This window comes from Bos mutus, chromosome 5 (assembly GCF_027580195.1).
Source record: "Bos mutus isolate GX-2022 chromosome 5, NWIPB_WYAK_1.1, whole genome shotgun sequence".
Taxonomy (NCBI): domain Eukaryota; kingdom Metazoa; phylum Chordata; class Mammalia; order Artiodactyla; family Bovidae; genus Bos; species Bos mutus.
Window position 1 is genome coordinate 45,966,180 of NC_091621.1, and position 22,347 is coordinate 45,988,526.

At 38.4% G+C, this 22,347-nt stretch overlaps 1 protein-coding gene across 5 annotated transcripts in view; it reads right to left on the reverse strand.

Annotated features, from left to right (window-relative positions):
- Window positions 1-22,347, reverse strand: part of LOC102278457 (cyclic AMP-dependent transcription factor ATF-7) — a 98,956-nt gene that overhangs the window by 68,269 nt on the left and 8,340 nt on the right. For 2 of the 5 annotated variants that reach the window (XR_011464244.1, XM_005902112.2), the window contains exon 2: window positions 14,644-14,712. The exons of 2 other annotated variants lie outside the window; for them this stretch is intronic. Coding sequence is in view for 2 of the 3 variants with exons in the window: in XM_005902112.2 (XP_005902174.1) it covers window positions 14,644-14,691 (48 nt within the window). In the remaining variant the exon portion in view is untranslated. Of the gene's footprint in view, window positions 1-14,643; window positions 14,713-17,274; window positions 17,358-22,347 lie in introns of all 5 variants that reach the window. One more of the 5 variants, XM_070370868.1, reaches the window with a different exon arrangement.

Sequence of the window (22,347 nt, forward strand, 5' to 3'; positions counted from 1 at the left end):
CAAGAGTGAACTCTTAGGTGAGCTGTGGACTTTGGGTGATTATGGCGTGTCAGTGGAGGTTCATTAGTTGAAACAAATATGCCACTCTGGTGGGGCGTGCTGACCACAGGAAAGGCTACGTCTGTAGGGAAGCAGGGAGTATATGGGGAATCGTTGTACCGTCCTCTCAATTTTGCTGGAAAGCAATCTTAAACATTTTTGGAAACCACCAAGAAAAGTAAATTGTTCCAAGTTTATTCTCAGAGTGCTTAGAAAAGAGCCTGAAAAATTAAGCCTGAAGTAGAATGAATACTCATTGCTTGTATTTCAAATGTGAAGACAGAAAAGCATGGTATAGCAGAAAGTCCAGCTTTCAAACAAGAATTGTTGTATCTGTGACAGAGCTCCAATCTAATTATGCCCTAGCCACTGATTTTTCTATCACCACTTCCCCTTTGTTTCAGAGACAGCATCCACGACCTTCTGTCCATGTGGTGGAGGAAGAAATTGCTTCCCAGAAAGGCTTAGCCCACTGCATTTTACTAGATAAAGAAAAAACAAAAAGCCATTCGACTCTGACAAGCCGATTATTGTCTATGGAGGAGCAAAATGCCTCCCTTAGGACTGCAAGGTACAATATGTTCAAACCTTTAACCACTGCTCTGCCATGAGCTGCTATACGTGCTCATACATAGAGCTGCACACAACTCTCTCCTCTGAGCAGTCACATGCATAACTGAAAGTACAAGCCTCCAAGAAGCCCTGTCTGGCTGTAGCTTTAAATGCATATAAAGTAAAATTAAAAGAATGATGAAATAGTCTCCCCTTTTCACTTTTGCAATTATCTAGGTAAAAATTAAAAGGGAGGAAAAGAAAGACTGAAGAGGGAATAGGCAAATTACTGAATCTAACATGATGCCTTAGAGAACATATGTAGACATCTAGACCCCAGAAAATTTTAGAGTAACTACTTTTACTGTTCCCTTTCAACACCGTTTAAGTGGACTGCAGTCTCTTCCTTAATCCCAAGAAATACCTGAAACTGAATAAACGTTAACACAGTGAAAAAAATTAATGCACACAGATTGCCACCATGTAAAAAAAAAAAAAAAATGATGCTCACTTAACTGACAAATGTCTGTAATATTATTTGCCCACTCTGGTATTATACAGTTATCTCCACCTACACACCACAACAGATCTTTAAAACAATCTCAACAACTCTCTTCACTTGAGTCAAATAACCTATGGCAGTGAAAGATTTTTGTTGCTGTTGTTGTTTTCGTCAGTAAGCTTAAGAACGGAGATACAAAAAGGAGGTAACTGAGGTTAGCATTAAAATGTAGGGCCTTTTTCTTTAAAAAAAAAAAAAATCATCTATCCTGCTAAGCTGTCACTGTCTACCTGATAACCTCTTAGGAGCCAAGTTTGCAGTTTCTGTTTGATAGGTTGTTGCTCTGAATCACCTCTCCTTTGTATTTACAATTTTACAGAAACTCTTGGCAGGAGACAGACAGACAGACAGACAGACACACACACACACACACACACGCACACAACTTGTGTGTGCACTGTCAGAGGTATCCAACAAAATAAACAAATGAGATCTCTGGACATCCAGAGTTATCATTTTGATAGTTTGTGACCTTGCCCAATAAGGAAGGCTTTCTCAGCTCTGAAGCCAAGAATTTGACTTCATTGTCAGAGGTAGAAAAGAAAAGACTCCAGTCAGACATATCCTGCAGCTGAATGTAGAATTAGTTTCACACAGTCCACAGTTATATGATGAATCACTATCAGAATCAAGAAGGAAATGTACATTTTAAGCAACTTTCCAGTAAAGGATGAAGACATTCAGACAAAACATACAAAGAATACCTTTGCTAAAAACATCAACTATAGAGTCGGACACGACTGAGCGACTGATCTGATCTGATCTGATAAGACTCTCCAATCTCTTTTGATCCTTTATGTGTTCATGTACATATTTTTTAAATCACAAATTATTTCACATAAATATTTCCATGTATCTACTTGGTTATGTGATTCCACTTCCAATGATAAAATGTCCACTGCATCAACACACCACAGTTCATAAGAGAAAAGGAAAAAGTAGATCCATGGAAGTGTTACGAAGTCAAAGAAGGAAAGAATGTGAGATCTGAGTGGAGACGAATTCTATTAGTCAACAAGTTAAGACCTTCCATGCAATCATACCTCCAGAAAGTCAGAAAATAAATGCGCTATCAACCACCAGGCAGATCACATATCTCGCTACACTGGCAAGTAAGTACTAGTCGCTCAGTCGTGCCCGACTCTTGGTGACCCCAGGACTGCAGCCCTCCAGGCTCCATTGTCCATGTGATTTTCCAGGCAAGGACACTGGAGTGGGTTGCCATTTCCTTCTCCAGGGGATCTTCCCAACCCAGGGTTCGAACCCGGGTCTCCGGTACTGCAGGCAGATTCTTTACTGACTGATACTACACTGGTAATACACTCCAAATCAAACTGTAATTCCACCTTAGTCATGTTTCCTCTTGCTACCAATCAGTATTACAGCCACAATAACAAAAGCCCCACTGCTACATGGCACTATATAAAGCAAGACACCCAGATACCATCCTCTGCATCTTACAGCCATAAAACTAAGAAGGGAAAGAAGGGAATATAAAACAGGAAGTGACTAAGTCTACGATTCACAAAGATGACACCACAGTGTATCTTTGGGCCTATTAGTGGGGAAGGCTGAAGCTATGGTTTTTAGGTCACAGTTTTCTAGTTCTATCTACATTTCTGGTTAGTCAAGAATTGGTTTTCTTGCCCATCCTAAAATCATGCCCCTGCTACTAAACAGTGGCTGTTTGCCTCACAGAGAGTTAGATACATCTCAGCAGCATTCCCAGGCAGATAAAAAAATGCAGATTAATAAGGCTGTGGCAGTTGCAGAGATGGCTCTTCATTTTAGTAAGAACTCTTATCTCTTCATACAGGCAGAGCTCAGCTGTTGATCCAGCTCTCTCTGGTATGGCAGCCAGATGTCTGTCTAGATCAGTAACAAACTACAGCTAGGACTTAAACTTAAGAGACTGCATTTGGAGCAGTGCAAAAAACCCCACCACTTCTTTTCTTGTTCTGTGCTAGGTGTGCATATTTACATGTTTATGGGAAAGAATAAGGCAGCAATTTACCCTAGAAAAAGTGGTCTGAAGTCTGTCTGGCCTTATAGGTCCATCACAAAGTACTATATGACCTTGTACAAGTTATTTAACCTCTCTGAGCCTTAATTTTCTCCTCTGTATTGTAAAATGAAGATAATATTATACTGTCCCTCAGGGGATTTCTAGGCTAAATAAAATAATATCTGTAAACTACTTCTGCACAGTATGTAAGAGCTCAGTTAGCTTTAGTTATTATTATTCTGCTGTTATTAGACATGGATAAAGTTAAACCATTTTCTTTGCTTTTCTTCTCTCCCATTTCCCCCATATGATCTCCACATAATTCCTGTACATTATATAAACACAATATTTCCTCTAAGTTGTAGATGTATGTATGCATACATACAATGTTGGTCTGCACTAACTGATGTTAACTCTAAACATTATTCTATAGAGCCTACCCTAGGTTAGTGTTCATTTTTACCATTAAGTCATCTCAGTTCAACAAGTAAGCAAATTAAGTAAGTACTGAGGCCAAGAATCAGAGAGGGCAATGGCATCCCACCCCAGTACTCTTGCCTGGCAAGTCCCATGGATGGAGGAGCATGGTGGGCTGCAGTTCATGGGGTCGCTAGGAGTCGGACTGAGTGACTTCACTTTCACTTTTCACTTTCATGCATTGGAGAAGGCAATGGCAACCCACTCCAGTGTTCTTGCCTGGAGAATCCCAGGGACGGGGGAGCCTGCTGGGCTGCTGTCTATGGGGTCGCACAGAGTCGGACACGACTGAAGCAACTTAGCAGCAGCAGCAGAGGCCAAGAATGAATCTCATATATAGCCAAATCTAAAAGGTAAAGAGTTAGTATCTCTATGAAAAGAGATCTTACCTAATACTATGGAGTTAACATTCTAAGTGACAGGAAACTTGAATCCCAGAACTAAAGAAATCATGTCACTCCATTTCTCCCATATTTTATCAATCTAAAATGTCCATGGGAATTCCCTAGTGGTCCAGTGGTTAGGATTCCACGCTTTCCCTGCCAAGGACACAGGTTCAATTCCTGGTCAGGGAATTAACATCCTGCAAGCCTGGAGGCACAGCCAAAATAAATAAGGCAATGGCAGCCCACTCCAGTACTCTCGCCTGGAAAATCCCATGGACGGAGGAGCCTGGTAGGCTGCAGTCCATGGGATCACTAAGAGTCAGACACGACTAGGTGACTTCCCTTTCACTTTTCACTTTCATGCACTGGAGAAGGAAATGGCAACCCACTCCAGTGTTCTTGCCTGGAGAATCCCAGGGACAGGGGAGCCTGGTGGGCTGCCATCTATGGGGTCACACAGAGTCGGACATGACTGAAGTGACTTAGCAGTAGCAGTAGCAGTAATAAGAAATAAAATTTCCAAACCAGGACAAGCAGGAAATGTCTCTATCAAAAAAGAATTAAGTTGTTTCTAATGTTTATTGGTGCCCTTAAAATTTATGGTGGTGGTGGTTTAGTCGCTAAGTCGTGTCCAACTCCTGGCAACTCCATGGACTATAGCCTGCCAGGCTCCTTTGTCCATGGGATTTTTCAGGCAAGAATACTGGAGTGGGTTGCCATTTTCTTCTCCAACGGATCTTCCCAGCCCAAGGATCAAACCCAGGTCTCCAGCATTGCAGGCAGATTCTTTATCGACTAAGGCCACCAGGGAAGCCTTAAGATTTATACTTCTTGGGAATTCCCTGGCAGTCCAGTGGCTAGGACTTGGTGCTATCATTGCTGGGGCCAGGGTTCAATCCCTGGTTGAGGAACTAAGACTCTGCAAGCCATGCATCATGACCCCCCCACATCCCCCACACACAATTTTTACTTCTCAATTAGTATCTAGCAGAAGGAAGTCAAGATAGCCCAAACAAAGCTAACAAGTAAATCTGTTTGTTTTTGACATCCTCATAAGTTGCCACGTCTCCTTTGCTCAGGGGCCATTCCTCCTAAGCCAGTTCTCATCTGCTCTGTCGTGTCTTTGTGACTCTTTGTGGCCCCATGGACTGTAGCTGGTTGGGTTCCTCTGTCCATGGGATTTTCTAGGGAAGAATACTGGAGTGGGTTGCCATTTCCTAATCCAGGGGATCTCCCTGACGCAGGGATTGAACCCACATCTCTTATATTTCCTGAATTGGCAGGCGAGTTCTTTACCACTAGCACCACCACGGAAGCCAGTTCTCATCTACTAAACCTTAACCCAAATAAAAACATCTATTACCTTATGTGGGCTTCCCTTCTGGCTCAGCTGGTAAAAGAATCCGCCTGCAATGTGGGAGACCTAGGTTTGATCCCTGGGTTGGGAACCCCTGGAGAAGGGAAAGGCTACCCACTCCAGTATTCTGGCCTGGAGAATTCCATGGACTGTATAGTCAATGGGGTCACAAAGAGTCGGACACGACTTAGTGACTTTCACTTTATTACTTTATGTAGCCAATATTACAACTGTGTTTGTTAAACTAAGTGTGATTGTCAGCTCCCATTTTTTAAAATAATATTTACTTACATGAATAATTAATTTAAAAGTACAGGAGTTTATTTACACTGATTTTTTTCAATCACAAATAAGGCTGCCAATGGGAGAGGAGAGACTTTATTGCTCTCAGCTTCAACAAATGAAAAGGAATCATAGGTTTTACTTCCTCTCACCTTGCCCAGCCCTAATACTTTGACTCCCCAAACAGTCCATTCAGCGTTCATCCAGTTCTTGTTCCCAATACGTAGAATCAGTAAATATGTCACCAGGCAAGCCAAGTCTTGAACATCAGAGAGACTCCCAGTACAGCTGGCCATGTAAAGCTCCCTAGATTTGATTCTTGTACTTTGAGAAAGACCTCAGAGCTATGACTTGACATGGCTTAATCTTCTCTCCTCCATTTCCCAGCTATTCCAAATTATATGGTTATCTGCTCACGACTTAAAAAAAAAAAAAAAAAAAAATCAGAGGAAGGCGTGATTCTATACGATATTCTGGGCTTAGACGGTAAAGAGTCTGCCTGCAATGCAGATGACCTGGGTTCGATCCCTGGGCTGGGAAGATCACCTGGAGAAGCGAAAGGCTACCCCTCCAATATACCTGCTGGAGAACTCCACGGACAGAGGAGCTTGGCGGGCTACAGTCCATGGGGTTCGAAAGAGTAAGACAGGGCTGAGCGACTAACACTTACACATTTTCACTTTGACATGAAGACAGTAAAACAATCAGTAATTAGCAGAGTCTGAGATGGGGTAGTGGATCAATAGGTGGAATAACGGGTTTTTTAGGGCAGTGAAACTATTCTATTTGACATGGTAAATGGAAGATACATGTTATTATATATTTGTCAAAACCCTAATGTAAACTCTGAACTTTGGTTAAATAAGAATGTATCAATATTGGCTCATTAGTTGTAACAAATCTACCCCACTAATACAAGATGTGGAAAGCTGGGGGTGGAACAAGGTGGGGTATATGCTTACTCTCTTCTCAATTTTTCTGTAAATATAAAACTGCTCTAAAAAAATAAAGCCTATTTATTTTTCTTAATTAGAGGAAACATTGGTTAATAATCCCTGTCAGGTACAATGGCTAATAAGAGCCAAGATAAGCAGTAAAAGAGGAAGGCAAAAACATAAAAAAATTAAGACTATAGGGCTTGATTTCAAACTGGAGAGGACAATAACTAAAGACAAGGAAGAGACTTGAGAAAGACAACTCTTGCAGCACTTTCATAGTGACTGGTGTGCAAAACACTAAAGCAAATGTTATCTCCCTCAGAGAGAGAGAAGAGAAGCCAAGCTTATACAGAGGACTGAGATACTCAGCAGAAAAACCACCACCATTAAGCCTCTGGCATACTTATGAGTGTCACCCTGATGTCTCTCCCTGTGGCTAAGAAATCAGAGCTCGTCACTGTAACTGAGTCTGCAGCCTGTGCTGGTGCCAATCTTTATAGTAGCTTGAGGTATTTTTCAGGAAAAATCAAGGGGTAATTGACCAGTATAGAAAGAGGATCTGACCCTTGGGAGGAGAAAAGAGGCGTTCCTTTTGCCATTGGATGATTCTCTCCGGAATAACATAAACGGCTCTCAGAGAGATTATGTATTTGATAAGCAGAGCTGCAACACTGACAGCCAATCTGCTGAATGCCGAACAGAGTACTCAGCTTTCTACAATGACTCAAAGGACACAGCAAAGCTGCACATTTATTCTGCTGACTTTCCTTGCAGAGCTCCTTAAGTTTTTCAAAGGCAAAAAAGGAAGAACTCTCTCCTTCCAATCCAAGGAATTGCAAATTTCACCTGGGATCTAAAGACAGGACCAGGTGTGTCCCAATTCTGACATCATCAATGGGAACAAGAAGATTTAAAAGCTGGAATGATGGCTGGCAATTTTAGTCTTTAGAGCAGAAGTTGGTTCAGCTCTTCAATCTGCCAGCAGAATCGGCAGCCACACAGGGCACATGGTGTGCCAGACTGGGAATGGGCTAATTTCACAAAGTTATTTCTCATTCCCTCTGTACTTTCACATGACGATTGCAAATAGTCCAGATTCTTACCAAAGCACAATCTTAGGTAGCATGTTTCACTGCACAAATAAACTTGAAAGTAAAAACACAAAGAGATAAATCCCCAAACTTCCATCTTTTCTCCATGATGCTTTCCTTCTTGAAATCCTTTCCTTAACCTGATAATTTTATGTGAAGACTTAAAAAGCAAAATCTATCTACAATAAACTATTGATAGCAGCATTTCTCACTCACAATTTGTATGTCACTTCTTCGAGATGAGATTTTTAAAAGAGAAAAGCTTTCTATATATCCTAACTGGGATGTAACAGCCACGTGTGATAATTTATAGGACTTCCCTCTGTGGTTAAATAGACAAAAGAAAATTAAGCTGAAGAGTTAAAAGATACCCAATTTTAAAAAAACCTTTTTTATGTTACCTTATGGTAAGACAAGGTTAAAAACATTAATGTTTAGAGGTAATTAGTTTTATTTTGGTTTTCAAAAACATGCATTATTGTACTGAGCAAGGACCCTAGAACAGATACTGGAGGAAGGAGACTAGTAATGACAAGATATAAAATAGAAAATTATAAGCAGGCTAAACCAGAATAATATGTTCCCCCAAACAAAATACATAACCCTTTTTAGAAAAACGAAGAGGATAAAAATTAAAATGTTTTGCTCTATAAATAATATGGACAAACAACATATGCCTTAAATTTTAGACATAACCCAAAGTCTAAAATTTTAGCTAAATGCTAAGCATTTACTAACACTTGCAACTATAACTTTTTCAAAGGGATTTATCACTTAGTTATAAAGACAATTAAGACTGAAACCTGGCCATGACCAAACTTCAGCTGAATGGGCTTTTCTTGTATTATAAAGTCCAATTTAAAAGGGGCATTTTGTTTCCTTTCTAAATGGCTGGGAGGGAAGAAGAGCTCCACAGCCACTGTGCGTGGTTAGTAATGGCGCTTTTACTTGTCATCGTACAAAGCCTGTTAAATATTTACAACACAGACAGCAATAGCTAGTCCTAAACACCCAGTTGTGAGTTTGAATTTTTTTAGAAATAAATCTATGACAAGTTTTCTCCAGCAAAACGCCAGAAGACTCTCCTAACAGCTTCAAGAGACCCAGCGGGTCCAGAGGAGCAGTTATAGGCCATCTGGTGATTACTTATTATTATTTATACAGCACTGTAGATGTACACACAGATGTGTTATGAATCCACATACCGGGTAGGCCTTAACAAGGGTTTCAGACAAAATGCAACTGCTGAGCAAGTCAATCTGCATTAAAGAAACATGCTAACCAGACAGAGGGAGCACACTGACTGTTCTTCAATCTGCCTCATTAGCTGGAGGGGTATTTGATAAAAGAATGAAGAATTCTATATAATGCTGACAATATCTTGTAAGTTAACAGCCTAGCAATACGTATGTGGTTTTGCAGGGGTGGCAAAAGAGGGATGAATGAAAGACAGGCTCTCCGATCTAGAAGGCAGTATATAAACTCAGCAGTTTGTAAAAGAAGGGACTAGGAAAGAGCCCCTTCTCCTGACTACGGATGAACTGAGATGCAAAGATAGAGGATTTTTTTCCACCAGGAATATTCAGAGAACAGTTTCTGGGCTCCCATTCCAAATATTAAGTCATATCCAAGGAAAAACAAGAGTGAGTAACTGAAAATTTTCACCTTAATTTCTTGAATATAGCTCCAATTAGGTTCATACAACAGTCTCTCTTTTTGGCACACTGGAACAGGGATGCTTTTAACCTACTATGCTCTTAGTAACATAATAACAAATACAACACAAAAAACTAAAATAACCAACCACTTGTTTCTAAGGGCAAGTGTCAAGAGTGCCAGATCTGACATGAAAAAACTAGGGTTTAATTTCTTGCTCTTAACATGTCTACATTTTTTTCATCCCAGTCCCAGTTTTCTTCTTTACTATGTATAACAGTGGTCTACTTCTATTACAAGATTACATAAAACTGCAGCATTCTCAGAGTGGACTGAAAGTTACTGCAAAATCAACATATTATTACAAAAAACAAGGTTAGCATTTGGCCTAATTGTGTATAATGCAGTGTATTTTCAGCAGCCTGACAGCATGCAGGCACTCTTACCAGATGGGAACTGGATGAATTATTGAATGAAATATGAATTATTAAATAAAAATTTGAATTTTTTAAACTCTTGGCAGGGGGTGAGAAAAAAAGGCTTATTTGTTTGCCTGAAACCGTCCTCACCTGTCGAAGCATGTAAAGATAGCACATATCACCACAAATGGTATTTATGTACCAGAGCCATTTTTTCCTATATTATTCTCTAATTCAAGATGCTCCTCTAACATAAAGAATTAGTAACAGCACCAGTCATTCTTCCCTGCTTTTCTTTTGTGCCAATGCCAGTTAATAGGAAAACTTGCCAAAGGGACAGAATTAAAAATCCAGAGTCCCATAGTACCAGTAGGGCCCACTTAATGGGAGGGCTGGGATAACAGGAATAATCTCTATAGATGTGGGTTATATAGGCAATAAAATACACACCTTTGTAGCATGCCAGCATTTAACCAATCATAGAAGCTATTTGTTGCCTCATATATTACAAAGCAATAGAGATTTAAGGGATAATGTTCATGGAGGCAGAGGATACAAAGCAATAAACAGCACTGGAGGTTGGTTAAATGCCAAGTGAAGCCAGGACTACAGCACCATAAACATTATTCCTATTATACGACAAGATAAGGAGGTAAAGAAGCAGCCCTCCATCCCACCACAACTAAGGCTCTAGTGCTACCCTTGGCCTCAGAAAGGGAAAGCAAGCCCTGGAGGTCTATGAGCTAGTTATACATTTCATGTCTCAGAAAGATATGAACAGAATCTCAACCTGTACCTAAATGTTCTCTGGGAGAAGAAAAGATCTGGTAGTAGATATCCTCAAGGGGGAAAAAAAATACAGCTCCTCAGGGTCACAACGGACAGAGAAACAATCAAAGCATTTTTCCTTTAAAGGACAAAATTGATACTGAGTGGTTATGATAGAAACCTTTCTCAATGGCTAATAATGGGATGATACTAATTGTCCATTAATAGTATCTTCTCAGAGGAAATGTGTTCCTGTTCTTAAGGAAATAGACATTCTAAGTAAAAAGCTTATACAACCAGCTCAAAGACTTGATTATGGTAACCGGAAAGGCTACTTAAATCTGCATAATTTGTACTGCAAACCAGTGCCATGTGCCTGAGAGGGAGGTATAGGAATATAGAAATTGTTCACACTTGGTAAAAAAATCGGACTAGGAACTACCTGGCATCCAGTGGTTAGGACTCCATGCTTTCAGTGCCAAGAGCCCAAGTTCAATCTCTGGTTGGGGAACTAAAATCCCACAGCCATGGGAAAGAAAAAAAAAGTCGTGGACAGAAAGTATCCAAAAGGTTAGGTTATCTAACCGTATCCACATGAAGTAACACCTCAAATTCAAGATTACTGACACAGACACAGTAGTAATTTTTCCTGCTTCCACATGCAATAAGAACAATTTTATAATCCACTTTCAAGTAAAAGTGCCCCTCAAAGCTTTAAAAACGTATGACTTCCTAGATTTAGAATCAAACTGTATTCCTATTATTTTAATAACACAGAGGCAAAGCTATTTACAGTTACAGAATTTTAAAATAGATGCTATCTTATAAACATTTCTAAGACCCATACACCTCAAATTCAACCAGCCATTTACCACAGAGTAGCATCTGGGGCTCTGTTGCCTTAACAACACTAACCCATTCTCTAAAGGCAGTTCTACTAACTATTACTGTTACCACATTCCAGAGAGAGATATTAGCAGAGATATTACTTTCCCCAAGTTCCTCTTCCTGAGGGTGATGAGGGCTCAGGGGAAACAGAGACTACAGGAGAAGAGGAATGAGAGAGCTCAGAAAACCCGATCACCTGTCTTTTCAGATAAGAATGCAAAGAACACAACCTTCAGCAACCATCTTTTTTTAAAAAGTACATGTAGCGTATTTAGAACTCAGCTGTGTCACATCAGACTTACTGTTGGGAAGTGGATCATGAACAGAATCCAAAAATAACAGCCATTAAAGACCTAGCAACCAAAACATGTTTACGTATCCATTGAAGGCCCGGTGGTTTTGATTATATGGTGGACAGCATAATCCGCTAGTCTATTTTAGGTGAATTTTCCTTTCACCTCCCCTTAATATTAAAGTGTAAGATGATTTCTGAGTTTAGGGGTATACAGGGTAAAACCTGGGCAGAGAACAAATATGTAAATAATTACAAGATTCCTACAGGTTTTGCTTTATGCATAAATCTCTTGAAATATAATTTGCTTTCATTCCTGCTTCCTCTAACTGGTAGAAGCCACTGATTTTTGAGGTTTCTATGGTTGCTGAGTAGTAAACATGCCTTGCGTAAATTACCATGGTCCTTATTACCTCTCCTGGGACTTATATAACCTTTTTATTATTCTTCCATTTCTGGAGTAACGACTTTGAATCAATGATGATCGATTATAAATAGACTTGAAGGCCTCAAGGAGGCTCCAGAATGAAACCGTTTTCAGGGCATATAAGGAAGCTGGAACAACAAGCCAAGGGTAGTTCACTTTACCAAATTTATCTTCTCTGCCAGATTTTCACTATTTTATATAACATAAAGTAATCACAGTAAATCTTATAGAGACCTCTCTAGAGTTATTACTAGATATTGGGGGCAACTTGAAAGGAGACTAAACATAACTAAAGAACTGCAGTCTCACATGATTATAAGGCTTTTGACATGCAAAGGAGGTAAAGGATGAATCACGCTACCCCAAAGCCTTAAGTTACAGCTTTTTATCCTTTTTTTCTATGAAACAAGTAACTCAAATCCAAAAGAAGGTAGCAATCTCCCTCAGTTCGACATTCACTGAGGGGAAAAAAAAGCCTTCAGAACCTATGCCAGAGGTTACAGGAATCCTAATAACCTAAATACCAACAAACAATTTCAGAAATGGGAAGGAGGAGTAAGAGAAGGAAAAGGCTTATGGTAAACAGAACCCGACAACACAAGAAAGAACTAAAGTAAAGAGTCTCTGTTTTCCTACCTCTAGTTCAAAAATAATGCAAAACAAAAACAAAACCCTTCTGGGATCTCACAAATCTCAGTGAAAACTACTTTTTTCTGATGAGACAGCCTGAAGAAACCCTACTGCTATATTTTCTTTCTTAGAGAGTTTAAGAGATGCTCTTCCTATGTATTCCTTTATTTTTATCTTCCATTTTTATTTATTTGAGTCCTTGTCTGGGTAGTCTAAGCATACAACATCTAAGTGGGGGCACTGAGCAGCTTAAACAGTCAGTGAAGAAAAATCTTTTCATCAAAAGTGCAGACTCTTAAAGTGAGAGAAGTATTGTAAAAAAAAAGGTACCAGGTTTCAATCATGGGAGTCACAGTAAGTACAATTACCAACAAATTCACACACAAAAATTTGGATAAATCAAATTTAGGTGTGTACTTCAATAAGGCCATCTGAAAAGTGAAACAAATTTACTCTAATTTTCCAAGTGGCTTCTATTGAAAAAAAATTATATATATCTATATAAACCTTACAATGATAAATACTCAAGAGTATATTGGTTTTTCTTAGTCTTTTATGAAATTTTTAGCATTTATTGGAATCTGGAATCGCCCTTCTGACTGTTTCTTGTTATCAATCCACCCCATCCCCCTCTCATATTCTAATTCTTAGGAATCTCTGGAACTTAACTCTTTTCTTTTTATACTTCTCTAAAGTATTTACAATGTTTAATAGAACTAGTCTGCAATCTCACATACTACCTGTAAGTGTCACTGGACAGTCACATGACATATTCCTGTGTGTGTGTGTGTTAGTCGCTCAGTCGTGTCTGACTCTGTGACCCCGTGAACTGTAGCCCACCAGGCTCCTCCATCCATGGGATTCACCAGGCAAGAATACTGGAGTGGGTTGCCATTTCCTTCTCCAGGGGATCTTCCCGACCCAGGGATTGAACCCGGGTCTCCTGCACTGCAGGCAGATTCTTTATAATCTAGCTACCAGGGAAACTCTGGACATATTCCTAACTGAACAGAAATTCAACCCTTCAGGCTCCAGAAAATCAACTCATGAGGGAAATAAAACTTTCTTGGTAAGACTTTCTTTGTATTCCTTTCTTCATCCTTTATGGAACATGGCAGAAGGGGAGGGTCTAGGAATAAGAGTTAAGAAGGTATTGAATAAAAAAATGAAAAAAAAAAAGGCAGTTTCAACAAAATTATTTAAAAAGTACATGATGAAAAACTGTTTGATATATAATGATATTCACATAAACCATGACACGGCAGCTAACACACAGGAGGCATCTAACGGCATCAGACAGGGAAAATGGCTGAGAAATCCTGTGTTTATATGTTGCTGTGAGAGCTTGGGTTCTGTGTTGGATTTGTCTTTCCTGGACAGGTATTTGCCTTAGCTGCTAACAATGAGTTTCTGGGTCAACAAACAAAAGAAACTATTTTTTTCTTATTTACAAAATCCAAAATAGGCTCTGCCAAATAGAGGTTCACAATGAATGGGTGCATTTTCAGCTACTTATCCAAATATGTTGAATAGACTTTTATATTCATGAAGGCTAAAAAGAAGATACTTCTAAACTTGCTTTGTATTTATATAAACAGCTTTAGAAAGGGTGCAAGAGCAACATGTATTCCTAAACACAGTGTACTGGGAAACAAACACCAGCAGAATAACAATATGAAAGAGAGCAAGGCAGATTTCATTACAGTAGAGTGCCTACCCTTCCTCATAACTTGGATTTACACACTGCAAATCCTCTGATCTGATTACCTCCAGTGATCACGTAAAACACCGGCTTTAAACTCTTTGCCTTAGTGATAAAACAGCCACTTTGATTCACAACGAGACATTCTCAATAAAGTATATTGTAAACGTACCTGTCCACAGCCCGGGGCATTGCACACAAACGGTCTGTCGTCTCCCATATTTCATAGAGCAGAGCGGAGCTGAGGAGGGGGAGGTAGGGGGAAAAGTTATGTTAAATACGCTGGAGTTAAAAAAAAAAAAAAGTGCTTCAAAAATATCAAGCCCAGAAACAGGTGTTCCAAGAATGCTGTCTATCAAAGCTGTAAACACAGGCTACTTTGGGGAGACCCATTAGACAGGTGGCATATGATCTACTGTGCCTCAATTGAAACTTTTAATTAGAAAAATGTAGACCTGAAGAGTCAAGGAATTTCAAACCTTTTGCTATTTTCCCTCTTTCTGCTATAGTATATAACACACTTCTCCAGTCTGCTGAATTACAACCAGTGTAGTTCCCTACGTCAATAAATCCACTGAACGCTTGATGCGGAAGCCATATTTCTGAACTAGAGAAGACCAAAATTTGTCATTTAATTAATTAAGGGATTATAGGAGGGGTGCTCCATTTTACAGGGCCATAATCTGGCTCCCTGGTGTATAAACTATGAGACTGTTGGCAAGGGCTGTTTATCCCAGATTATTGCCAAAGAAAACAAAGCACCCATCCTATTGGGCTACATGGGAAATGATTTTCATTAATAAAAAAATAAAAATAAAACCTTTCTCTCCCTACGGGGAGCCTCCTTCTCCCCCCACCAATCATCTGTGGCAAATGGAGAAATATCGGTGCCCTTCCCCCCTGATTCTATTTATGGCTAGGTTTTTAAAAGCAGCAATAAAACAAATGTCGACTCTTTGGGGGTTTACTGGGTGAATATGTTCCGGCTGTTTGTGCTGCTCTCGGCCAGAGTTCTTGGGCTGCTCCGTTGCAGCCAACAGATGTGAGCTGCTGCAGGGGATAAAAGAAATGGCACTAAAAGGCATCACCATCCATCCTCTCTGTTTCTCTGAAGAATTAACAGGGTTTATACTGTTGCTGTTTTTTAATTATTGAAGCTAAATTCTTGAAATGTTGATCAAAATTCTTTGTCAAAGAACAATAATTCCAAATGTATGTGTTGGGGGAAATTTCTCACATCCTAACTAGGAATAAAAATAGAAGTGGAGATGAATAGATTAGAAATGTAAATCATAGTAAAAATATCCCTAAAAGATGTACCATATTTTGAAGGAGTAAAACAGAAAAAAGGGAGGGTCACAAAAATAGTCTTTTAAAATAAAACCCCTAAAGGACATTTTCAAACATCCTTCTACGAGAGTGAAAGCTGTATGAAAGAACAAGAACAAGGGAAGATGAAAGAGAAGAACTACAATCTGAATATGCCTAGAAACGATTTCAGAACTGTAGCCAAACTTTGAATTTGTATCTTGAAGATAAACCAAAATGTCAGGTTAACCTCAGTCAGGTCTACATCAAAATAAAATATTAAAGTGCTAGATGGAATCCGACAATCAGAAACTTAAAAACATGCTTAAAACTCAGATGGGAGTGGAAACATCTCTCCTACTCTGTTAAGACTCACTCTGGGGTTGGATGCCCATATTTCTGGTAGTCTGATCAGTAATTCCACAACTAATCGGTGTTTAAAATTGTGGGATGCCCATAAAATAGAAAGGGCTTCTTAGTAATCCTTCAGTGTGATAGAACAGGGTCTAACTATGAAGGAAACTGATGCTGCAGCACTGCTGTAATGGAAGAGAGCCTGTATGTACATAGGTGTACACAGATTTATCTCACATTTAGCCAGGATAAATTGCTTCAATAAATTCTGTTCCTGGGAGAGGCCAGTTCAAGCTGATGACTGGGTACTGGGAAAATGAGAGCTTTATTCTTCACATAGCCCCAGGACAAGGGGGTTTTCTGGTTTGTTTGTTTATTTTAAATACATCATGATTTTTTAGCACTTTCTATAACTACATCATAGTGCAAAAAATAAATACAAATATCAATATATAACAGTAAATAAATGCAAAGACCAATGCCACTATGGCTGAAAACTCAGAACATTTCTGGAAAGCAATTATCTCCAGAAAAATCCTAACAACTGCTATGCTAGAGATAATTCTACTTCCTAGTCCCAGAACCTGCTTTCCTAATATAATCACTAAATGAGAATTTTATTCCAACAAGATCCTCTAACATATTTTTAACCAGGAAGCAAGCTACAAGGTCTAGAATAGATATAACATAAAGAACCAGACAGGATTCCTAATTTTTTACCTCGGTTGTTTTTGGAGGCTAAGTTTTCTCAGTTTTCTACCGATTTAGAGGGAAAAAAGGGTCTTGGCTGAGGAATGGGACAGTACTGGAATGGTTTTCCTCAAACCACAAAATTCAAAATTTTTGATTTTGCACAGTCACATCACAATATATGGTTTTTAAATTTTATTTCATTGCACCCTTACTAAAAAATAGAGATGAAAAACTATGATTTTCTAAAAGTGGGGAAAAGGGCAAAATAAGTTTGGGGGAAAAGCATTAAAATGTAACAGAAGCAAGCATTCTCACACCTCTTAAATACTCAAATTTGACAGTCACTATCTAGGATTTCCTGCTTCCTTCCCATTTTGCTGGCTTTTGTTTGCCATTTTCACCAAAGGGAGACCACAATGGGAGGAAGAAGGCCCTCTCTTTTACATACCTACAATTCTCCTTCTTCTTTTTGGGCTGCAACACAACGCATGTGGGATCTTAGTTCCTGACCAAGGATCGAACCAACGCCGCCTGCATTGGAAAAGCATGGAGTCTAACCACTGGACTGCCAGGGAAATCCCCCTACAATTCATTCCCTCAGTCTCTTGCCTTCTTTCATTTCCATCATTCTTGCTTTTAGCTTCAAAGTGATATCTCTTAGAAATATTTAACTACAATAATGATCTGTCTCCCCACTTAAAAAAGAATTTCCAGTTAGCATCCGTTAAAAAATTTCTTTCATTCCCAATCTGCTGTATCAACTGCTGCACATAAAGAATGCAATTGCTTATTCCTCTTTGATACTTAAATCTCTAATTATGAAAGGTCAAACTGATGCCTTCTCAAAAAACAAATAGCAACACATTTCTGTAGTACAAAGACTGAGACAAAAGGTGAAATCTTGAATGATGATGCTGTCATTCACTAGAATTTAACTCACAGCCCATCTGTAACTGTACTGCTTGACAAGTAGATCACGTGTCCAGGCATGGCACTCAAGTCTGTGGTCTGTTTCTCAATCTATTCTTCAGGATGAAACTCAAGCATTTTACAGAACTAAGCAATAAATAACAGAGAGAGGATACACATATTTAGAAACATTTCCAAGGAAAAGTGAAATGCTCTCAATGGAGATCTCAAAACAGGAAAACAAAGATGCAAAAAAGAGCTGTCCTAGGGGCCAAGATAAAAGCTCACACCCTCAGATTCACCAGAATGCATGAATGATGAGAACTGGTATTCACTTAAAAGAGAGAAAGTTATTTGAATGCTGACAGAGAGAAAAGTGAAGAAAACCCTAGGTTTAGAGAATGATTTTTAATGACTGGGGTCATTTAATAGAATCTTTCTTATATAATTTTGTCAGAGCCAGAAATATACCCTAAAATGTATATAAAATGTATATACATAAGTATACATATGTATATCTATCTGTTCTTTTTTTAAATAGAATGAGGATGGAGTCTGTCACTGAGGTCTACAAAGTCATTTCTCTGGAACTGGTGGTAATATGATCATTTCTTTAGTAACCAACTGATGTTAATAAGAAAACCCAACTTTAGGTAAGCAATAAAAGCCATAGTAAGGAATAAAAGCCACGTACCAACACACCCAAGCGCCTGTTTTAGGTTCCTAATAACAAAAAGCAGACATTCCTAAGTACAAAAAAATGAGAAGGGCATATACAACACAAACATCAAAGATTCATGAAAATCTAGAAGGGGTTCAGACTAACTATCATGCATTTTCAAAAACATTACTAAGAAACTGCTAAGTGCCAGGCAAAGTAGACATAAAAATAAAGACAATAGTCCTTTGCAAAAAAACAATCTTTCATCTGTGTGAAAAAAAAAAACCAGAACTAGACAGTAGTCAGGGCTTCCCTTGTAGCTCAGCAGGTAAAATTCTGCTTGCAATGCAGATCTGGGTTCGATTCCTGGGTCGGGAAGATCCTCTGGAGAAGGAAATGGCAACGCACTCCAGTATTCTTGCCTGGAAAATCCCATGGACAGAGGAGCCTGGCAGGCTACAGTCCATGGGGTCGCAAGAGTCAGACACGACTTAGTGACTAAACCACCAGACAGTTAAGCAGTAAAAAACAGATTTTATTTAGGAGCATTGCAACAGAAGCTAAGAGACTTCAGTACATAACTGGGCTCAGTTTTAAACATACCATCAGTGAGTGGGAATTTATAGCCAAGGTATAGGGTGGGGGTCAGTGACTAGAAAATTACCAAGAGGAGACATAAGGGATAAGGAAGAGTCTGGTTAAACTAACTAACAAGATTCTTCCTGAAGACAAGCCAGGGTGATCAGACATCACCTGAGGGATGGTAGAGGATGAAGAACCTGATCAGATATGAGCGTGAACAGATTTTGAGGGGGAGGGGGTTCTTGGTAAACTGACTTAGCAAGGTTCTTGCTAAAATTCAATTTTACAAGGGAGATGGGCCTAAAAGAAGGTTCAGGAGCCTGACTAAAGTTTGGCCAGGCAAAGAATCCTATTAACTAGCATGAAACGTGCCAAGTTAAGATAAGAATGATGGCTTAATTTACAAGTTCAATTAGTCAGAGGTTGATCAGTGTACATATTAGATCTGTTATTATTTCTCCTATTCCTTAAGATCATTTATCAAATTATTTTGCTAGCAATTCCAGAATATATATACATGAGCACAATAGAGATGGTTAGGTCTTGGTAAAATATTTGACAAAGAGATGTATGAAACTAATAACTAAGATTCATCTTTGGGATCAAAAAGTAAATTTATAATTAATATATAATTATATATTAATAATAAAATATATTATTAATATATAAATTTACTTTTTAAATTAAAAAGTTGATTAATTCACTGAACACCTTTATTCAGCACCTAACACACACTCTAGGCTCCAAAACTCAATGAGTCAGACAAGATATCTGCCCTCATAGTGCTTACTTAAGAGTCTACAAAGATGAAACAAATACAAGTTAAAAATAATTTCACATTAATAGATAATTGCTATAAAAGATGCAATGGTAATGTGTTAGTAACAAGGAGTGGACTACTTTAGTTTCATACATAAAAAGGAAACGGCTGTATTATCTGTGACCAGAAGGAAAATGGGGTAGAATATAGAGATTCAGTTTAAAACTTCTGGAAGCCCTTTCTTTCTTAACACAGTTGATGTTCAATAAATGTTTATTAATTTAATTTGAAGTCAGTATTCAAGTATGCTGCTACTGCTGCTAAGTTACTTCAGTCGTGTCCGCCTCTGTGCGACCGCATAGACAGCAGCCCACCAGGCTCCCCCGTCCCCGGGATTCTCCAGGCAAGAACACTGGAGTGGGTTGCCATTTCCTTCTCCAGTGCACGAAAGTGAAAAGTGAAAGTGAAGTCGCTCAGTCGTGTCTGACTCTTCGCGACCCTATGGACTGCAGCCTACCAGGCTCTTCCGGGCAAGAGTACTGGAGTGGGTTGCCGTTGCCTTCTCCGATATTCAAGTATACTTTGCTGAAATTTTACACTTATCTTTCCAAGTTTTGCAGAAAGCTGCTGGGTTCACAAGACAACTGCGATGTAGATTATTTATGTAGTTAAAGCAATATATATTTAAGACATTATTTTAAATACATATTTACAACTACCTTGTGCCTAAGGAACTTTATGTGACTACACCCAATCAATTCTATGTTCTTATCATACAAATAACATAGAAGAAGTTCTACAGTTTTTGGTTAGAGTGTTAAAAATGGGGAGAAGAGAGGTATTCATCAAGTTAATTGACCCTTGAAAACAAAACCTAGACCACAGATTTTAAGATACATTTTCAAGTATAAAAGAATGCTTGCTAATCAAGGATGCAGCAGAGAGGGAACCTTAATATGAGACTTTGGGGAGTACATTATTTGGACAATCTTTCTGGAAAGCAATCTGGCAACGTTTATATTAAGTGTCTTAAAATGTTTTATATCCTTTGAACAAATAATTCTTCTTTTGGGACTTTATTCTGAGGCTAAAGCCAGAAACATGGATAATCTATATATGAAAATGTTCACCACAGTCATATTTATAACAAAAAAAGGAAAAGGAATTAAATAAAATGTTTACAAAGGATGGAAAAATATAAATTGAAACACTGTCTTACAATATATATAAGTTGTTAATAATAACATTTCTCAAAGCTATTTAACAACATGAGAAAATGCTATACATTAAGTGCTATACATTAAGTAGGATACAAACTTGCACATGCACCATAATTCCAAATCTATAAAAAAGCAAACAAAATAATAAGCACAGAACAAGATGAGGGCAACAACATCAAATGTTAACAATGGTTATCTCTGGATAGTAGCAGTCTAGATGACTGTATTTTCTTCTTTCTACCTGCAGTGTTTCCCAAAGTCTCTACAATGATCATAGATTGCTTCTAATAAATCAAATAATAATATAATTTAATAATAAAAACACTGATTTGCACGACTAAAAAATGTCTGAGTTTAAAAAAAAGGCTTGTATCTGCTAGACTATTCTAAATCACTAACAGTATAGTATTTAAAAACCATACAAAGTTGTTCACTCTACATTACAAAGCGACAGAACCATAGAATCAACTGATAAGTTCAAAATGGACTACCAAAAAAGCTTTCTAAAAATATAAACTAACAGCATCATATATCAATAGAAATAGATGTGGTAGAAACTCAGATTGATACACAGGGTAAATCAAGCATTTCAAGATAATTCCTTCTTTGTTACCCTCAAGGATCCATTTTCAGAAACCCACAAATGCTGCCTAACAATAAAAAGTAGTACTTATATTAAAACACCTAGAAATTGCCCAACCATTCATCACAAAGGGAACAGAGCTGAAATCAAGGTACAGAATGTCTTTCAGTGAGCTACAAACAAGCTAAAACATTCAGACACCCAAACAGAGCTCTATAGGCTCTATGCCCCTATGATACTGAAAAGAAAAAAATTATACACAGCTCTCTTCTAAGAACATAACTCTGGTTACCAAGTTTCAGATTCTAAGATAATTTAGCTGCTGCTAAGCAAAGAGCACAAACACTGAAGGGGTCCACCACAGCAGTCTCAACATTTTATTATACACACAGTAGGACACTGTGTTGCTGTGACTCGAATTACATCCAGAACACTGACTTAAGGAAAAGATTCCAATAAACATATGAGACTATAATGAAGGTATTTAACCCCAGACACCATAGAAGACTCAAGTTTAACTAGACAGTAGATTATTTAGGAAGGAAGTGAAATTTCTGTTCATAAAATCTGGGTTCATTTGCCACTGTATTATTTAGCATAACAACAGTTTAACACATTATTTCATTAGCAGGTAAACCAAATGCCTCAAAAGGATTGCATAAAAAGCATGTATACTTTTATAAACTTAATTAGCCTTTTATAAGGTCCTTTGCTAACTAACAAATTGGAAAACTGAGGTAGAGAGTTAAAAAAAAATAGGCAAAAGGTAAGTCAAGTAGTTGAAGTTGGACTAAATCCTAGTTACC